This window comes from Zeus faber (genome assembly GCF_960531495.2).
Source record: "Zeus faber genome assembly, chromosome: 8".
NCBI classification, from domain to species: domain Eukaryota; kingdom Metazoa; phylum Chordata; class Actinopteri; order Zeiformes; family Zeidae; genus Zeus; species Zeus faber.
In genome coordinates, this window is record NC_137195.1 from 26954968 (window position 1) to 26973442 (window position 18475).

The following is an 18475-nucleotide window of genomic DNA, read 5'->3' on the forward strand; positions in this document are numbered from 1 at the left end:
CTTGACCAGAATAAAGAGTCATTACATGTCATTTTAAGTTCAATTCACATTCGAATATCAAATTTGTTTGGCCACAGAGCTGAACAGAACTGAACAGCAGTGTTCATGGTCTTTACCTTGGGGGGTATGAGGCCCTGCAGCATGTTGATGCACTGCATGATTACAAAGGCTTCCAGCAAATCCATCTTAAACTCAAGCGACTGGACGCTGAATCGGTAGAGCTCTGAGAAGGAGGACGAGAAGAGCGCCCTGAGCATGTCGCCCTCCTGAGGGGAACGATTCTTCAGCCAGCCCTGTAGGGGGAAGAGCAGACGCATCACTGCAGTTTACCCGTTGTTGCATGACATGTCATTTTGATTAGGCATGTTGGTTAAACCCTTCACTTTATGCCTGAATGGATTCAGTTGTCCATCTGTATAACTCTAGTTTGGTTCAAACCCAAGTGGTGATAAAGGCGAGCTGAAAGCACCATGCTCCGCCAAACAATCGTACTGTATGCAAACAGCCACATGGCCACACTACATGATTTGTGCTTATGTTTAAATGTATAAACTTTTGTTTTTCTCCATCTGTCCATCATTCTCCAAGTCCCTGAAGGGTGTGGAAGGGAACTGGTTTAAAAAATAAAAGTATTATTGCCATTGAGAACGACGCCGCTCTCTCACTAACATAGCTCTGAGGCGTGATCTGGAAAGGGAGTGATTGAGCGTAACTGTTAATGAGAAGCAAGAAAGGAGGGTAGTTGAAAACTATACCATCTGTAAAACAACAAAACAATACCATCTGTGGCTCTTGACAACTAATGGGTTTTTTTTTCTAAAGGGCAAAAAAGCGGCGATAGATCTATAGGGCTATAGAGCGGCTATAGATCCAGCCTCCTCTGCACCTAAACATCAATTAAATTCAAATAAAAAATACCACAACATTCTTTGAACAACAACATTTTTACTGTTTTTTATATTTATTGCTACATACATTATGAATATATAATAATATATATATGTATATAAATACATTTATGGTCACTACCTTACTCTGGTGAGGGTTGCAAAGTCCGGACAGTGGCTGCCGGGCTTCCAAATGATAATCAGTCATGGTGGAACGGTATTTGGACTGAATAATCTTCATGTGGGAAAAGGCTGACTCACATAAATAAGTAGAGCTGAATAATACAGTCAAGGAGTTCGCACATTTCGTCATGTTTGGGTACTTTTCCTGTATGAATAAGTTACAAAACTGTCCATGAGCCCTGGCCTTCAGCTGAATGTCAGCCTGTAGTGTCAACAGCTCATCCTCCACTGCAGACCAGTTCAGGTGAAACAGCGTTGGAATGAGTCAACCTCAAAATCTTCCCTAAATGGGCAGCACATGAATGTAGCAATTGGCTCAAGTTCAGCAAAGTCTTGAAACCGTTTGTCAAGGTCTGACGGACAATTTTCAATCTGCTCTGTGTAGTGCACACTTTCAAGTTGCGCACATGCCTCCCTTGGGTCTCCAGCTCTGATGCAAGGTTTTGAAAGTTCCCCCAAATCATAGCTCTGCAGCTTTGAGGACAGAAGTTGCATTTTTCGTTTGAAATCACTAACTGAACTGATCCTGTTGACCACGGTTTTGTCTTGTTCGTGCAGCTCTTAATTAAGCTCATACCACATGTTGGTCAGATCGGTAAATTTTTTTTTTTTTTTAATTTTGAATGGCGCGCGATCTACCCGCGTTACCTTTGCGATCTACCGGTCGATCGCGATCGATGTATTGGGCAACCCTGCCTTATTGCTTTTTATTTTCTGTTTTTATAATTATATGTATCGTAGCCCCCCAGCCCAAGAATTTCAAAACATTTTAAACAAAAACAAACAAAATAAAATCTGCATCAAATAAAATCAATCAAAATCTGCATCACAATCATGGTCCATTTCAATGCTATTTGAATCTAGACCATAAGGCTTTTAAATGCCGCACCCACACATTATAAAATAATTAAAACTCCATTTCCCCTAATCTTGACTTTAAATATATATGCAATTTAGTGTCCCTCACCTCCAGTATGGGACTCCAGTTGAGCACGGAGGAGCTCATGAAGACCATGCCGTTTCGAGAGACGGTGGCTGGAGAGGCATTCTCAATGTTGTGCGGTTCAAACACCACCTTGCAGTTGGGCGCCATGGGGATACGGTCTCCGTTGGCCAACGTGAGGGTTTTGTTGTCGTCCAAAACCGAATTCAGGTTCTCAATCCAGATCGCGTCCACTGGTCCGTCCAGGACTATCCAGATGTGCTCCCCTGAGGGAGGAAAAATAAATATGGCATGAGTTTGGTTGCTTGAACCTGGAACAAAAATATTGGATTATTTTCTACTATGAACCAATGGATGGATTTCTGTGAGACATGAGACAATTCTGCCAGAATATTCTATTTTTGTGCATCTTGAGCTGTACTACACGGTGGAGGTACTCCTTCAGCTGGAAGACCATCCTTAAGAAGCTGCCATGCAACAGTAGGTGCCAGACGTTCTGCTTCCAGGCACAGGCACATGATCAGCTGGACGAGGCACGTCGCCTGTGATGCCTCCTGAGGTGCGCCCGTAAGCACATCAGAGGCACAGTGCGTCGAATTTACAGAGCGGACTTGGCAGAAATGGATTATAATATTCACAAGTATGTTTTGACCAGTGTATCATCCCTTTAAATTTAATTGTGGTTTTTGTTACCTTAAAATGAGCCGTTTTTGTCTACGTGGGCCCGGGTACGCTCCACGGTGGCCGTTGCGATCTGCAACCTCACCTCAAAATTCTACACACTGCACCTCTAACACACCTGGATGTGAATCTCTAACTATATCCAATCCCCATTAAAAGCATATTCACATAATAACCCATATAAATGAAATAAAATGATATCAAACTGAATTACAGCCACCGCTTTGAATGATGAATTTCCAAACATTCAACGGCAGATGAACTTGTATGTAAATCAGGTTTCTCACTTTGGGTATTCAGAGAAAATAAATGTTGCTGCTCCTCCAGAACTGATGAGCCATTTGATTGAAACATTTACCAAAGTGAGGCATCATTGGTGGACTTCTTCGACTTCTTCTCAAATAGAGTGTGTGTGGTGGTGGTGGGGTTATAACTTGAAAACACAACATAAATTCATCTCTAAAGCAATAGATTTGTCAACCTGTTTTCATCTTATCCGCTTGACAATACTTTGACAATAATGCTTTGTTATTGTCTGTTTTATCTTATTTAATAGATTAATAGTCAATCAATAATTATTCAAAATTACCTTTATTGAAAAAATATATTGATAGATACTAAATTAATAAATAAACAAGATTAATAAATTAAATATGAAGAATTTGCTTTCTTAATAGAGATAAATATGTACTGTTGTACATTGGCATTGTTGTTGTATCTTGTTTGTATTCCTGTATATTCTATTTATTTACACTTCTCAGGTTTGAACATTTGTATTTTTATTCTATGTTGGCACCTGCACCAAGAGAAACTCCTTGTGCCTCTTTTCACTTTGGCCAACAAAGATTCTGATTCTGATTCTGATACGGCTCATCCTGGAATGAGTCTGCGGTGAGCTGGTGATGTTCCGGACCTTTCTTGGCTCGCAGTGTCTTCCTCCATAGTGTGGAGAAGACGCCGTCCGTCCAGTCGTTCGTGGCCACGTCCAGTCGGCCGAACATCTGCGGTGCTGTGATGGCCTTGGGGTTCATCCGCATCTCTCTGTGCGGCTGGCCGCAGTCTGTCCAAACCAAATCCAAACATGCAAATGAATAACACTTAGTACATACTAGTCACACTAGTTTAAGTCACAATGGGTTTCGTGTGTTACAGTTGGTACATTGTGAATTATGTTTAAGTGCTTTTTCGAGCTGAATGAAGTTCACCCCTGTTTAGTGCCATTGCAACTGTAGGATAACTGCGGGAGAATCTCTCAAAGCAGTGAAGACTGGATTAACTTGAAAATCATATGTATTAAAAATCCAGTTCAGTTCATATGTTTTAAAAATCCAGCTCTCCCAAATTGGCAGATGGGTAAAACCTCACACAATTCCACACACAGAGGCAGGCACAACACATCCCCATACCCGTCAAGGCTCTCATCAGCGTGTGTATGCAAGTGGTCTTCCCGGCCCCGCTGGGTCCCAGGGCCATCATGCCGTGCCGGACCCTCTGCGTCTCAAACAGCTGGATGATCTTCAGCTTCCAGGGAGGGTGGCTGATCAGACCGGCCTCCTCGACCTGGGGCGCAGGGGGGCAAACACTGTGCTTCTATACTCAAAACCCCATGTGAGAGACACCTACGGGCTAGTTTAAAGTACAATATCAGTCCAAATCTTCATTTTGAATTTTGTATCATTTCTTCATTTTAGGTCTTTATTTTTTAATCATCATCAATTAGGACTACAGAAATAAGCATTATTTAAAGGAATTCATTTATGCAGGAACAGGAATACGCCACGCTATTGATATCCAGCTATTTTAATGCACAGGATGCCATGAGTGCATGGCGAACGCCCTCGACAGATAGGAAATAACAGCGTTGGTGTCTGGAGTGCTGCATCTTGAGGCCCTTAGCAGCAGAGATACCTTCAACTGCCTCTGTTATCAGCTGCTGCCTTTGTTTTATTAACCTGCTCTCCTCCACAGTAGCGTCATTAGGCGTGGGCATCGGTGGCTTCAGCCCCCGATGTTTTATGAATAGGCCCTGATCTAAAATAGCCCCGCAGGCCGGCTCTCTGACGATACAGACTGTGCCCACGGCACGCCAGCAATGGGGCGCCCGTGATCGGTGTGCCAAAACAGTGTGTTTTCATTTAAGATGTAGGCTATTTTATTTTACTCTGTTTCCTTTTGGAACGAAACAAGTGCCGTGAGTGATGGGGACACTCTTGCTCCCACAATTTTCATCTTTGTCTCTTTCTCCCTTGATTTCTATTTTGCTCCCACTGTTTTTAGCCTTCTTTATTTCTTACTCCCGCGATTTATTTTTTACCCAATTTCTATACTTCTTTCTTATTCTTCACCAATTCTTTTGTTTCTCCTCTGTGTTCTTTATTTATTTTACACCAATTTCATTATTTGATCTTACTCCCTCTTTCTCCTAAATCATTATTTCTCGCTTACCCCCTTACTCTCCAATTTACATCTTTTTTTGTTACTCTCCAATTTTATCCTTTCTTTATTTCATTTTTACCACCTTTCTTTCTTACTCCTTTAATTTTTCTCACTTACTCCTTTCATCTCTTACTCCCACATTTTCTTTTTCCCCTCCAAATTTCATTTTTTCCCACTCCCTTGCACTCCAGATATATATCTTTCATACTCTCCAATTTTATCCTTTATTTCATTCTTATGTCCTTTCTTTCTGACATGCCCAATTTCTATCTTTCTTACCTACTTCCTTCCTTTCTCAGTCCCCAATTTAATTCTTTCTTTCTCCCAAATTCCATTAATTTTCTTTCCATTGCTTAAACAATAAGCTTTTTTCAACCCCTCTTTTTCTCCCTCCCTCAGGCTCTACATGGTGGACAAACACACACTCCCCTCCCACCTGGACGTCGATGGCAATCTCCAGTTTGGGGTAGCCCGCTTTATCAAGCTGGATCCCTGGGAAGAGGTCTTCAATCAAGCTCAGGAACAGTGGCTCATCTTCATCAATCTAACACACACACACACACACACACACACACACACACACACACACACACACACACACAGATTGTGTATCACACACTTTGCTGTTGCCAAAGTGACAATTTATCCATCACAGTATACAATATGTTGTCCTAGCCTAGACTAAGGTACACTAGTGAGATAACAGCCATTAGTAAATACTTTAAAATGAAGGCTTTAACAGGATGAATGATGAAGGTCATATGCTCATCTAAGGCCTTCACCTCATATCTGTTTTGTGGTCAAGGTAATTTGTTTTGTTATTTTTCTATCATTGATCCTAGCCATTGCATTGCTTCAATCTTTTAATAGCAAAAGAAGATTAAGACAAAATAAGAAATATGAAACTATTCCATTAAATCTTGATATTTTTTACTCTATACCAAACCTTTTCAAATCGATGTATTCAGCGTAGCAAGGAGCTTTTCCATCAGTATTTCATTTGTTTTGTCTCCTCATTATCTTGCACCGTGCATGTGCGTATGTTACTGTGTCGTGTACTGACTAGTTTGGAGAGATTCATGTCCCGGAGGACCCTCATGACGATGGTGGACTCTGTGTCGCTTGGGTTGGCGCGCTTGGCCGCGCCCAGAGTCCTCAGCACCGACAGAATGTTCCTCAGGCCAAAATCGTAGTGCACCTGGAGGAACAAGACTTAATCCATGAAAAAATGTAAAACCATGAAAACAATTTTTGGCAAACTTTAGGTCGTAATCAGCACGTCAAGATATCAAAACGGCTTTGGTAGAGAGACCTTTTCTAACAGTGTCAGTTTGATATGGCCATAACAAAAAAATTACTAGTTTGTGAAACAAAAGAGAGGCTCTTTTAGATTAGTAGAGTGAACTGTACAGCTAGTCATTTTGTGACAGTGCAAATTTATCTCTCAACTGAATATATAAAACAAGTGTAACATTGTTTATAAAAGTAAAAAAAGACACAGGATATAATTTTCCAATCTGAGAACCAGCATCAAGTACTCACTCACAATCAACAAGAACACATTTTAAAGTACTTTTCCTTAATTTCGCTCCAGGTATTTATAAAGTGTTTTAAATAATAGAAACGCTAGTTTTGAAGGAGCTGAATATTTATCATCTTTCCATGATTGATTGATTTATTCGCCGCTTTTCTTGAAAGAAAAAATAAAAAAGAGAAAAGAAAATCAGATCTGTTATCACATATAGAATATGATATGGCACAGCATTCAATAAAACAATGTTTTGGGGCTGATCAGCAGCCTATTTTCTGTTTCCCATAATATACCTTTTTACACACTACACTCATAATGCATATAAACAAAGTTTAAACACATAATTACACATAGGCTTTGTTTCACGTCGCATACATACTTTTTTGATAGGATTTTATCTCGGGCACCTGACCTGGATCTAGGTGATTGGGATCAAAGTGGCTGCATACCTGTTGCTTATTGGTTGGTCTCACGAGCAACACGTTAACACCCCCATTCCCCCACATCCTCAGGATAGGAGCCCATTTCACGACATTTGGTGCCCCCCCCCCCGTCCATGCCTTGAACAGCCAACAAATTATGGAATAATCCATTCAGTTTCACCTGATGGGGGGATCATTCACCATCATTCATTTTTATTTGATTCAACCACAATCCTTTTTATAATTTTGTTTGTGGTGTGTCTCACCCCTTATGTGTTTATTTCAGTTTAGTTATGCCCCTATAGTATATATACATGTTCCCTCCTGTGTCCTTTGGGAGTTCAATTTGGTGTGTTCTGTTATCTTTATTTCAAACCCCCTTTAAGTTCTGTTGAACACATTTTATTGGGGCCCTATGTTAGTTATTTTGAAAATGTTCCCCTGGACTTAGATTTTACTATCATATATTTGTGAAATTTATGGGGGTAAATAACTCCTTCATTGTTGGCATTGTCTACCTGTGGCTCATTGTGTCTTATGGCTTGGTCACTCACACTTACATAAAAACATCCTGTGGCTGTTAGAAATATTTAAGATATAATTGAAGAAAATGAGATAAGAGTGTAATACACTCTTATCTCATTTTCTTCAATTATATATTTAATATTTCTAATTGTGCTTATTTCCAACAATCACTATAACAACCTTTTCACACTTACACTCAAATAATAAATACATTTTAATCCCCAAACCCAAGTCCTGTTACCTGCTTGGAGAGCTGCTCCTCACACAGCTTGTACAGGGTGAAGAACTTGCGGGCGAGCTCGATGTTGTCTATGAAGCCGCAGCTGGCGAGCTTCACCCTGATGATGATCTGGCGGTCTGGGACCATCATGGCTACCGAGCGGAAGTTGATCTTGAGGTTCTCCGGAAGCTCCTGGCGTCCTGCATACCCCGGGTTCTGACCGGCGTAAAAAGAACAAAAAACAAGATGAAATCGAGAGTTCAGGGGAGTCCACGCGAGGGATCTTGCTTAGTTTCAGCCAAACTCCATAACAAATCTCCCCATATTAAATAATTGTACCGTGCTTACAAATGCTCCCATCAGGCTTTTTAATTAACCTTACAGAAAGGTAATGTGATTACTAGAGTTTGCAGGTATCATTAGACTGCTGCCAGCTGAATCCCTGTGGACTACCTTTGATTTTTTTCCTGCTTGTCTCACACACACGCACACACACACACACACACACACAGGCACACACACACACGCACACACATGCACATACACGCACACACACGCACACACACACACGGCGCCACATAGCTCTTTAACCCTTCCCAGGACATTGGAGAATTATTCCACTTGTCTCTCTTTAATGACTCGACTTGGGAGAGCAACTGTGCGAGACAGATTAAGCCGATTTACAGCTCCTGTATTCAGATAACAGAGGCTCTAACAACTTCTGCTTAATAATAATAAAAAAGAGCCGAGGGCCATGCAGTTTCAGTTGGCTGGGTCAGGCCATTATCATTTGTATCATTATAGTAGTGATAATAATAATAATCATAATTATTATCCAAATACAACTTCTCTAAATTTTGGTAAATCCATTAACAAGCATAACCCAGAATTATTACTTAGGAATAGAAATAGGCTAGTAAATCCAAACTAAACTATTCTAATGATCATTTTAAGAATTATTTAAGAATTGCTTGGAGTAGTTCAAGACTAATAATTCAAGACTTAGAATTAAAAACCAACAATCTTTAAAAATCCTTTGCAGAGGAATAATCGTGGTCCTTCAAGGTTTAATCCAATGACCCAAAACTGAAATTGATTTTAATATTGACTCATTTTCATTAAATGCATTTAGCATTTTTAATTATTACTATTTGTTTTCCTCCTATTAATACACTTTGAGTTGCATGTTGTGTGTGAAGGGTGCTATGCTAATTAAGGTTAATATCATTATTATAAGCAAATAAATCTAAAGTACATAAATGAAAACAGAACAATAAACAAATGAGAAAGTATAAAGTGGCTGTGAAAGGTTTATTGATTCAACCATTACCATGGTGAGGAAAATGCCAAACTCGGGGTTCATGTCAACGCCGTCCCCGTCAGTGAAGATGAAGTTCTTGCGTCGCTCCTTCTTGCAGGTGAGCACAATGGCGATCTGCTGCGCAGCCACGGACAGCACGGGGAGGTCGATGCGGTTGAACTCGTCGAAGCAGCCCCACGAGCCAGACTGGGCGAGGCCTGGGGGGGAACGTGCACATCTCTCAATCAAATTAGGACGTTTTGCGTAATCCATTACTCAACTTTAGTCGCAAAAAGACATTCTACTTTTCACTGACATGTTTCAATTGAGGATTTTCGCCACTACTCCTGTGAGGATAATAAAATATCACTGTAACAATGTCACTGTAACAATTATATCTTCAAACACACCTTTGAATATCCGTCCCAGGCCTCTGAAGTCCATCTGATCAGAGCAGTTGAAGACCACCACATACTTCCCCAAACAGCGCCCCATGTCTTTTGTGGTCTCCGTCTTACCTATGGACACATTGGGAACAAGACGTTATTTTTTCCAGTAAAGAGCATGACAAATACATTACTAATTTATGGAGCAAAATCTGGAACATGAACACGTTTGGCGCTCTACAATTAGAGTTTGGGTTGTAACACCAACAGCACAGTGTTTTGGGCTATATGTAATATGTCTACAGTGTCTGTTGTTGTTTTTTTCTCGTTTTTAACCAAACATTGTGCATCAGTCTCACCTGTCCCCGCAGGACCAGCAGGGGCCCCTCCCATGCTCATGCCCAGAGCTTGGGCCAGGGTGATGTAACACCTGGAATACACACACACACACACACACACACACACACACACACACACACTTTTTATTTATCACTATTTATTTTTGAATTCGACTCACTACGAGTCATTTCAGTAAGAAAACAACTTTGGATTTAAAGGATTTCACAGATTTTTGGTGATCATTACGACCAAAAATTGTTGATTTGCAGAGGCATTTCTCAATAATTGCAATGCAATTTGCAAATTGTATGGCTTTTTTTTCCGTTAGAATTGTGGTCCAAGAACAACAAAACGTTTTTTAACCACTACAGATGAAAGGGGAGTTATATGTAATCGCTTACAGTATGACAATACACGCATGCAAATGCTTTTTTGAATTTGCATTAATTGTCACAATCGCAAAAAACAAAATTTCCTGAAGGGACTGTCTACTGCTACTAATATTACTACTACTACTGCTAATACCAATGATTGTACTCCCATCGCTACTACTCCTACTACTACTACTACTAATACTGTGACTACCATTCCATCATTACAATTACAGTATCACCACTATTACCACTACAAGCTTTATTATATACACAACAGTTATATATAGGTGTGAGGAGACGAAGGCAGAAGAGATGACTTCCTCAGCACATAAGGCCATAGCCAGTGTGCAGCTTCACAGGGAAGATACCTGTGAAGATCACCCTTTTATCCATCCCCCACCCTCTCTGCCCGATGTTTTATTCTTTCTTAATTTCTTTTATCTCATCTCTCTCTCTCTCTTTCTCTCTCTCTCTCTCTCTCTCTCTCTTTGCTTCTTCTGAACATGTGGTCTGTCCATGTGTCCAGGAGGTTGACAGTCTTTGGGTGCACCTCATGTGGAGTTCAAGCCATATCGTTAATGTCTCCTTTTCGTTGTGCTGTATGCTTGTTAGTATAAGAGGTTTGGGTTTTTTCCTCGGAAGTGGAAATGCGCCTCTTCATTGCGCGCAATTGGACCTTAAAATTGTACATCCTGTTTTCCTAATAGTCACTAACAGGGATTGCATGGACAAAGGGATGCTTTGTCCATTAAATTTTCATAGATGTACTCCCCATCTATGAAAATTGCTACCCATGTACTACCCATCTGCCCACCTGCCCTGCATTCTGTCTCTGTGTCTTATTTCAATGAAATTCAATTCATATCAATTTGACTGAAAAAAACAACTAAAACATGTTAAAATCCATAAAAATGTGATACACAAAGGAAAATTATTGTCATTGTCAAATATTTGTCATTTAAAAAAAATCCAGATAATGTATATATACCACATACTGTATATGCATTCTATAACAAAAAAAGTTGTGTTTTTTAAGTGCTGCTGCATTATTTTTTTGTTCAAGGAGGGTTAAAATTCATATTTTTTCTGGAGTAAAATTGGAGAACAATTTGTTTCTTCTTTTGTGGTGCTTTGGACTGTGTATTGGGAAGTGGGGACCTGTGTCTTTCCCACTCTCACTCAAGCTTTCTCATCGCATTGTACAGGAGAAGACTCATACGCCTTCGCCCATTCCAAAAGCCCTTTAGACCAATGGTGTGATTGGATGTGCAAATGCATGAGATCATTTGAAGTCCAATGACAGGTCAGAACAACTTAAGGAACTCTGTTCGGTACTTGGGATTGGGGGGGGGGGGGTTCAGCCCTACCTGTCAGTAAGCGGTGTGATGACGAGCCTGTCGGTACAGCCCAGGAACTCATTCTGGTAGATAAAGCCCACGTCTGTGATGTTGATGCTCATCCTGTCGGCGTCCTCCAGGAAGTAGAAGCGGCATTGCTTCAGCCACTCAAAGTCACTGGGACTCTTGACCTGAAACCGGCACTGCACAGGAACAGGAGGAAGGGGAGGGCGTGAAATGATCGCCAAATCCTTTTGAAGCCTGATTTCTGTAAACCTCCGAGACCATCGGTTTAGCTAAGCTCTCCAAGTTCAGGGTCTTCAGGCAGTGGTCGGCACTGGAGGCTTGTTCTACCAATCTAGATATAAAATCTTCATGCTTTTCAAATTTCATGGATTGGTCAGATACTTAAAATGACCGTCTACAAGGAAGGGGGGCACTGACCAGAAAACTGTTTGAGGGATATCACTTTGAAATGCCTAATTTGGTGTATTTTTACAATGTTTGGTCACATGTGTTTGTACCTTGTGGTAAACCATCTTTCTGCTTGAAAAGTACTGTCTTGCTGTGAGTATATGGGTGCTTTAGTGGAGGTGGTGAAGGGGCAAGGGAGGAGAGGAAGAAAGAAGGACTGTAGAGGGAAGATAAAAGGGATCGGAAAGAGAGGCAGAGGAGGGGACAGAAAAAAGGCGGGAGGAGAGAATTTTCAGTCAGAATGCGAGGCACAACTGCAGAGAGAAGATGGAGAAGCGAGTTGAGGGATGAAATGCGAGTGAGGGAGATAAAGAAGGTAGGAAGGGCAGAGGTGATACAGCGGTAAAGGGAGGGAAATAAGAAAGGGAGTGAAAGAAGAGGAGCGGTGGAGAGGACACCATGTGAAAGAGAGGTGAGGGCAAAAGTGCAGAAAGAGGGGAGGTGGGGATAAAAGCATGGCGGAGGGGTGGGGGTTGGAGGAAGCAATGAGTGTGAATTTATGAATACAGTGTCAGGGCAGCTGGGGGAGGTCTGGTGGGAATCAACAGTACCGATGGGTAAAGAAATGCAAATGGGAAAATAAATTGGAAAACCGCTACACTGGTCCGTTCACCTCTGAGGCCAGGAAGACAATCGGCGATTTGTGTGAATAGGAAAAGTGATTCGCCAGGTGCCTTCATTAGTGAGCTGTAGCCAGAAGAAGCCTTGGCGACGAGTGTCGGAGAAAATTGACTCCCTGCAGATGAGGTAATCATCTGCACTCGCTAAATTGACAATTTCGCCATTCACGACGGGAATAAATTGGTCTAAAACTAAAAGGAAGGCTGTGATGCCATTGTGTATGAAAACCATCACTACTCGGCCATCTCTCAAAGGGATATGGGAGGGAATTTCAATTATTAAAAATAGCAACCCCGCAATTTTAACTGCATTACCAACAGCACACATTGAGCACTGGGGTTTTTCGGAGTGGCCGGTCGCTGGCAGGTCTGTTTGGGGGCGTGGTTGGCCAGGGGGTGGTCGGGTGGGCCCCGCCTCCCAGCCTGGCTGAAGTCCTGACGGCTTGCACCTGGCGGGGCTGCGGAGCGCGCCGCCGGGTGCCTTACGGGGCCCCTGGAGGGACTGCTTGCCATTGTGGGTGTGGGAAGGGGTGTGGGGTGTGGCCGTTGGCCTTTTGCCTCTGCGATGTGGTTTCTCTGCGGCGGGCTGCTCACTACTCCAAGAGGAGTAGTGAGCAGTTGTTTATAGACCCAAACATGATAAATTGTTTTCCAAAGAGGGGGGTTGGTGGTGGTTCTCCATTTGGTTCTCCACCAAAAACTGTGCTCTTGTCATTCTGCAGGTCGTCCACAGGACAGAGTTATTGCAACAGTTCTTGATGATTTAAGAATAAATAAAGAGTTGCATTGCAGGTTGAGAACTTGAACTCCACTTGCAGACTAACTCTGTTCTGGATGCAATGGCGTACAAATACTCTGTGTTGTATGCCCAGCATGCTGACAGCACAGGTTGGTATGTCTATGGAATTAATGTGTGGGGAAATGGGATTAGAGCTGGACTAGTTTTTGAAATGCAATTAGGGGCTGTGGGCTGTGGGACTGTGTAGAAAATACAGGAAAAATGTGGGTGGTAGTCAGTCGACAGGTCACTCAGTTAGTTTCCATTCCAGCATATTTATGACACATCTAAAATGTCCACTTCCCACATCACACACCAGAATGAAGCAGACTGCTAATTGATGTTCCAATCTACACCTATGATTACGCTGCAGTGACGCTGCATTCCATGGAACTCGGAAATCTGTACTTCCTAGTCGGCAGCTAAATGAGTTCTATTGCCTCTGTTTAGGACAAAACATTAGCACCTGCAGTAAATCTGTGTTTGTTTGGCAAGCGAGTGACATCTACAAGCATCTACACAGGAGCTTAAACCAACAGAGTAGTTTAGGTTCGAAGTTAGGCGTGTTTTGCGTTACACTCCAGATTTTTCAGAGTTTTGACGTCAGTGGAATACAGCATCACAACTGTGAATAGACTGTGCAATGAAAGGAGCGGAGTTTCATTGAGTTTGGATTGATGGGAAGGTTGGGGGCATGTTCTCTGATAAAAAATGCATTCACTGGATGAAAATACAGCAAACGTTTCACAACCAAAGGTGAAGAGTGCAGCAGCAGTGTGCAGGCCATTATATACATATGCGCAAATCAATATTATACAGTATACAAAATGAAATTCAAGGACTTCCAAATCCCTATTAGAGCACCATTTTTCTCCATTTTTGACCTTTTTGCCAGTAAAAAAAAACAACAACCATCTTCTCCATAAACCCAAGATTGTAAATGAATGAAAAATAAAACCTGATAGTTGCTCTTTCAGCATACTGAGTGGAAGATGGCCAATTAGGGTTGTTTGGGTCCAAAAATGTCCTTTAAATTCTGCTTATACATCAAAGGACTTCAGCCGGGATTTTCGAGTCCGTCTAGTTTTCTAGATCTTAAGGAAGTCGTTAGTAAATCTCTCGTCTCGATGGCCGTTAACCCTTGTGATCTGATACTCCTGATCCTCTGATACTAAAGTCTTTGCGTCTTTTGTGTCTCTCCTTCAAACCGTCTTTCCTTCCCTTGCTCCATTTTTGTCTCTTTCTTTACTCTCTTCCATCCTTCCCTCCGTTTTTGTTTCCTTCTTTAAATTCTTCCTTGCTTCTCTCCTTCATCTCATCCTTCTTTCCTTCCCGCCTTCCCTTCTGAGTTCCTTCTTGCCTCCCTCCCTTCTTTTTTTTATCCTTCTTTCCAATCTTTTCACCCTTCTTTCATTCCTTTGCTCTCTTTCATTCCTGTTTCCTTCCTTCCTTCCTTGCTTCCTTTCTTGTCTGCTTCCTTCTTTCCTTCCTCTTCACCATTCTGGTTTCATTCCATCTTTCTTTCACCCCTTGCATTCCTGTTTCATTCCTTCTTGTCATCCTTCCTTCCTCCCTTCCATTCTTGTTTCCTTCCTTTCATATATCCTCCCTCTCCACCACCATTGGTTGCACTCTTGTTTTCCCCCTTTCTTTCATCCTTCCGTCCATCCTTTCATCCTTTCTTCCTCCTTCCTCTCATTTATCTTCCCTTTCTTTCATCCTTCTTTCTTCTTTCCTTTTTCCCATGTTTCCTGCTTTCCAGTCTTATGTGACCTTATGTTAAAAGTCTTGTGTGATACTGTTCGTTCCTGGTGTGTCCCTTCTTCACGCCATCCTTCGTTCCTTCCTTCCATTTTTATACCTTTCTTTCCTTCTTACCCTCCATTTTTGTTCGCTTCTTTACCTACTTACTTTCTTCCCATATCCTTCCTTCCTTCCCATCCATGCCACGGTACCTACCAGGTCGTCGAAGATGTCCCTCTGGTGGACGTGGATGGTGATGAGGGTCTCATACTTGGTCCTCTCCACGGCCCCCAGGTCCCTGGTGGTCATGTCGATCAGGGTGTTGAGCAGATCCAGGAACAGTTGGTTGGTCTTGGCCATAATGCGTCGGTCGTAGCGGGAGTTGGTGAGCGCCTCCTCCGAGTCCCTGGTCCAAATCATCTGGACCCCCAGCAAGCCCACCTGGGGGACAATGACAACCGCAAAACGTGCTTCTCACAAAAAAGGTTCTCACATTTGCCGGTGTAAAATACAGATTAGAATTTATATTCAAACCTTTCATCTGGATAATAGTATCAAGTATACGTGTTCTATGCATGTTCAAAATAACGTGTATTGTACTGTGTACCTTATTTCTGTTTATTCACAGAAAATAGATCACCTTAGTTAATGGATACATTCATAAATTTTTTTATGAGAGGATGAAGTTGAAATATATTTTCTTCATAGATTACCCCTACAGGGTGGAACTTCTAAAATGCATTAAATATCAATGGTTAAAAAGAAACTAATACTAGTATTGATACAAGTAACTGTAATTTTACAAAAGTTTTTTTTCACCACTGGTAAAATAACAGTGTGTACTTCATTAAAATGGCATAACGACTATAGTAGCGCTCCTGCATTACCCTTGACGACCAAACAGGAATTCCTAACTTGAGAGGTGTGTCAAGATTCCTCAAAATTCCTCATTCCAACATTTTTATGATACATCTTTAATGTCTGCTTCCCACATCACACACCAGAATGAAGCAGACTGCTAATTGATGTTCCAATCTACACTATGTTTACGCTGCAGTGACGCTGCATTCCATGGAACTCAGAAATCTGTACTTCCTAGTCGGTTGCCCCCAGCTAAATCAGTTCCATTGCCTCTGTTTAGGACAAAACATTAGCACCTGCAGTAAATCTGTGTTTGTTTGGCAAGCGAGTGACATCTACAAGCATCTACACAGGAGCTAAAACCAACAGAGTAGTTTAGGTTCGAAGTTAGGCGTGTTTTGCGTTACACTCCAGATTTTTTTGAGTTTTGACGTCAGTGGAATACAGCATCACAACTGTGAATAGACTGTGCAATGAAAGGAGCGGAGTTTCATTGAGTTTGGATTGATGGGAAGGTTGGGGGCATGTTCTCTGATAAAAAATGCATTCACTGGATGAAAATACAGCAAACGCTTCACAACCAAAGGTGAAGAGTGCAGCAGCAGTGTGCCCGTCGGCAGTAAAACGATAGCACATTCAGTACCAAAGGATTCCATATCCAATTTCCGGGGGCATGTGAGGTTATATCAAAGCCTGCTTTGTCGTGTATATAAATGACTTATCATTGTTAACTACTTATTATTGGCATAAGTAAATTTTACTTATGCCAAAAAATGTACAGACCTCACTTCTAGTAGTGGTGTCGGGCTGAAATGTGTCGCATGAGTTTTGGCGCGTTTTGAGCCTGGACCGGACACAGATATTCTGCAAATTCTTTTCAGGTGCGGAAACAGATTTTCCATGGGAGTCGTTTGTCGTTTTAGGTGTGAATCAAGCTTAACTGATGCAGCTCAGCAGGGAATGAGCAGAGGAACTCAAGCCTCTGATTCCAACTGGCCCTGCAGTAGATTGTCCAAAATCTCCATTCAAACAGGCAAACACGGAATTTAAAACCAGAAAAAATTGTTAGAACTGAATCTCCTTTTTTGTTTTCTCTTTCCTTGATTTCCAGCTAAATTCACCTGAGCGGGGAAGGAGTTGAGGAAGTCAATGAGCTGGAAGCCGGCGTCCTGGATGGCAAGGGCCGCCTGGCGGATGACCAGGTGCAAGGACCTCTGGGATTCCTTCAGCAGAGCGTTTAGCCACACCTCCACGTTGCCCTCGGCCGTGACCGGGCACTCTAACTCCACGGTCTCACCCTCCCGCGACGATATGGCCATGATGCGGTCGTACATCTGCAGAAAGTAGGCACGCGTCACAGTGTACAGCACGTTCAGATTTTTCTATTGTACTTTGTTCTATCCTATTCTGTCCATTAAATGATTCAGGATACAAATGTGCGCTGAATCGAGCACGGAACACCATTTAATCTTTACTGTAAAATGATATTGAAAAAAAAAAGTTTTGTGTTGCTCACAGAAAACCATTGTTATACATTTAGACATGACTCTTTTTATTTCATTTGTTGATCCAATGGCCACTATGGGGCGGGATCCAACTGTCTGATGCATTTTCAAATTCAGTGTGAAGCAAGCTTAAGGGTAAGAGTACGGTATTTGGGTGCGAAACAATGTAATGTAAAAAAAAAATGTTTTTTTTCTTTAAAAAGGATAGAAGTTTAAGTAAACACTCAAAAAATATTGTATTGATAACTAAAACAAACAAACCAAAACCATGGACCAAACCAAACCAACTGAGTAGAAAAGTGACAAACAACAGGCCTTGTCGTGGAAGCGGACGGACTTGATGTTGTCGAAGACGTTGAGGAGGTGCGCCTGGATGGTGTGGGAGTCGGAGGCCTGACCCAGGATCTCCAGCAGGGCGGGGTCTGACACAAAGAAGAAGCGTGGGAACAGGAGGCGCTTCTTCTCCAGGTAGCTGGGGACGGACGCAGGACAACAAAAGTAGTTTGGGGGTTACAAATCTCCCGGACAGCCGAAACAGTATAGTTGGTGACGTAGAACTTGTACTAGTACTTTGATACGTTCCACCTCTGCAAATCGAGTAATGTTGTGATATGTTAACTTTTGAGGGAAAAAAAAAATTTCCCTCCAACATCTTCCTTCCTTCCTTTCTTCCTTCCTTCCTTCATTCCTTCCATACTTCTTTCCTTCCTTCCCACATCATTTTGCTCCCTGGGTTCAGCGTTTTGCTCCCTGCTCACCCTGTGAGGGACTTCTGACAGATCTCCAGCTGCTCCAGGAGGTGGGGCAGCAGCTGCCCCATGGTCTCGTCCCCAACACACGACTGCACCACGTTGGGCATCTCGTGGGCCCTCGTCATGATCTTCACCCACGACTTGTCAATGTTGGAGAAACGCTTGGCTTCCTGAAGGG

General features: G+C 42.1%; 1 protein-coding gene across 1 annotated transcript in view; it reads right to left on the reverse strand.

Moving 5' to 3' along the window:
* dnah5 (dynein, axonemal, heavy chain 5) overlaps positions 1–18475 on the reverse strand; it is a gene marked incomplete at its 5' end in the record, with an annotated part of 160663 nt that overhangs the window by 86388 nt on the left and 55800 nt on the right. The window contains 15 exons of the mRNA XM_080004870.1: positions 117–293; positions 2038–2279; positions 3608–3754; positions 4101–4254; positions 5567–5674; positions 6194–6328; positions 7850–8044; positions 9159–9346; positions 9539–9646; positions 9874–9944; positions 11595–11767; positions 15396–15620; positions 17162–17374; positions 17861–18017; positions 18304–18467. Coding sequence (XP_079860996.1) covers positions 117–293; positions 2038–2279; positions 3608–3754; positions 4101–4254; positions 5567–5674; positions 6194–6328; positions 7850–8044; positions 9159–9346; positions 9539–9646; positions 9874–9944; positions 11595–11767; positions 15396–15620; positions 17162–17374; positions 17861–18017; positions 18304–18467 — 2457 coding nt within the window. The remainder of the gene's footprint in view (positions 1–116; positions 294–2037; positions 2280–3607; positions 3755–4100; positions 4255–5566; positions 5675–6193; positions 6329–7849; positions 8045–9158; positions 9347–9538; positions 9647–9873; positions 9945–11594; positions 11768–15395; positions 15621–17161; positions 17375–17860; positions 18018–18303; positions 18468–18475) is intronic.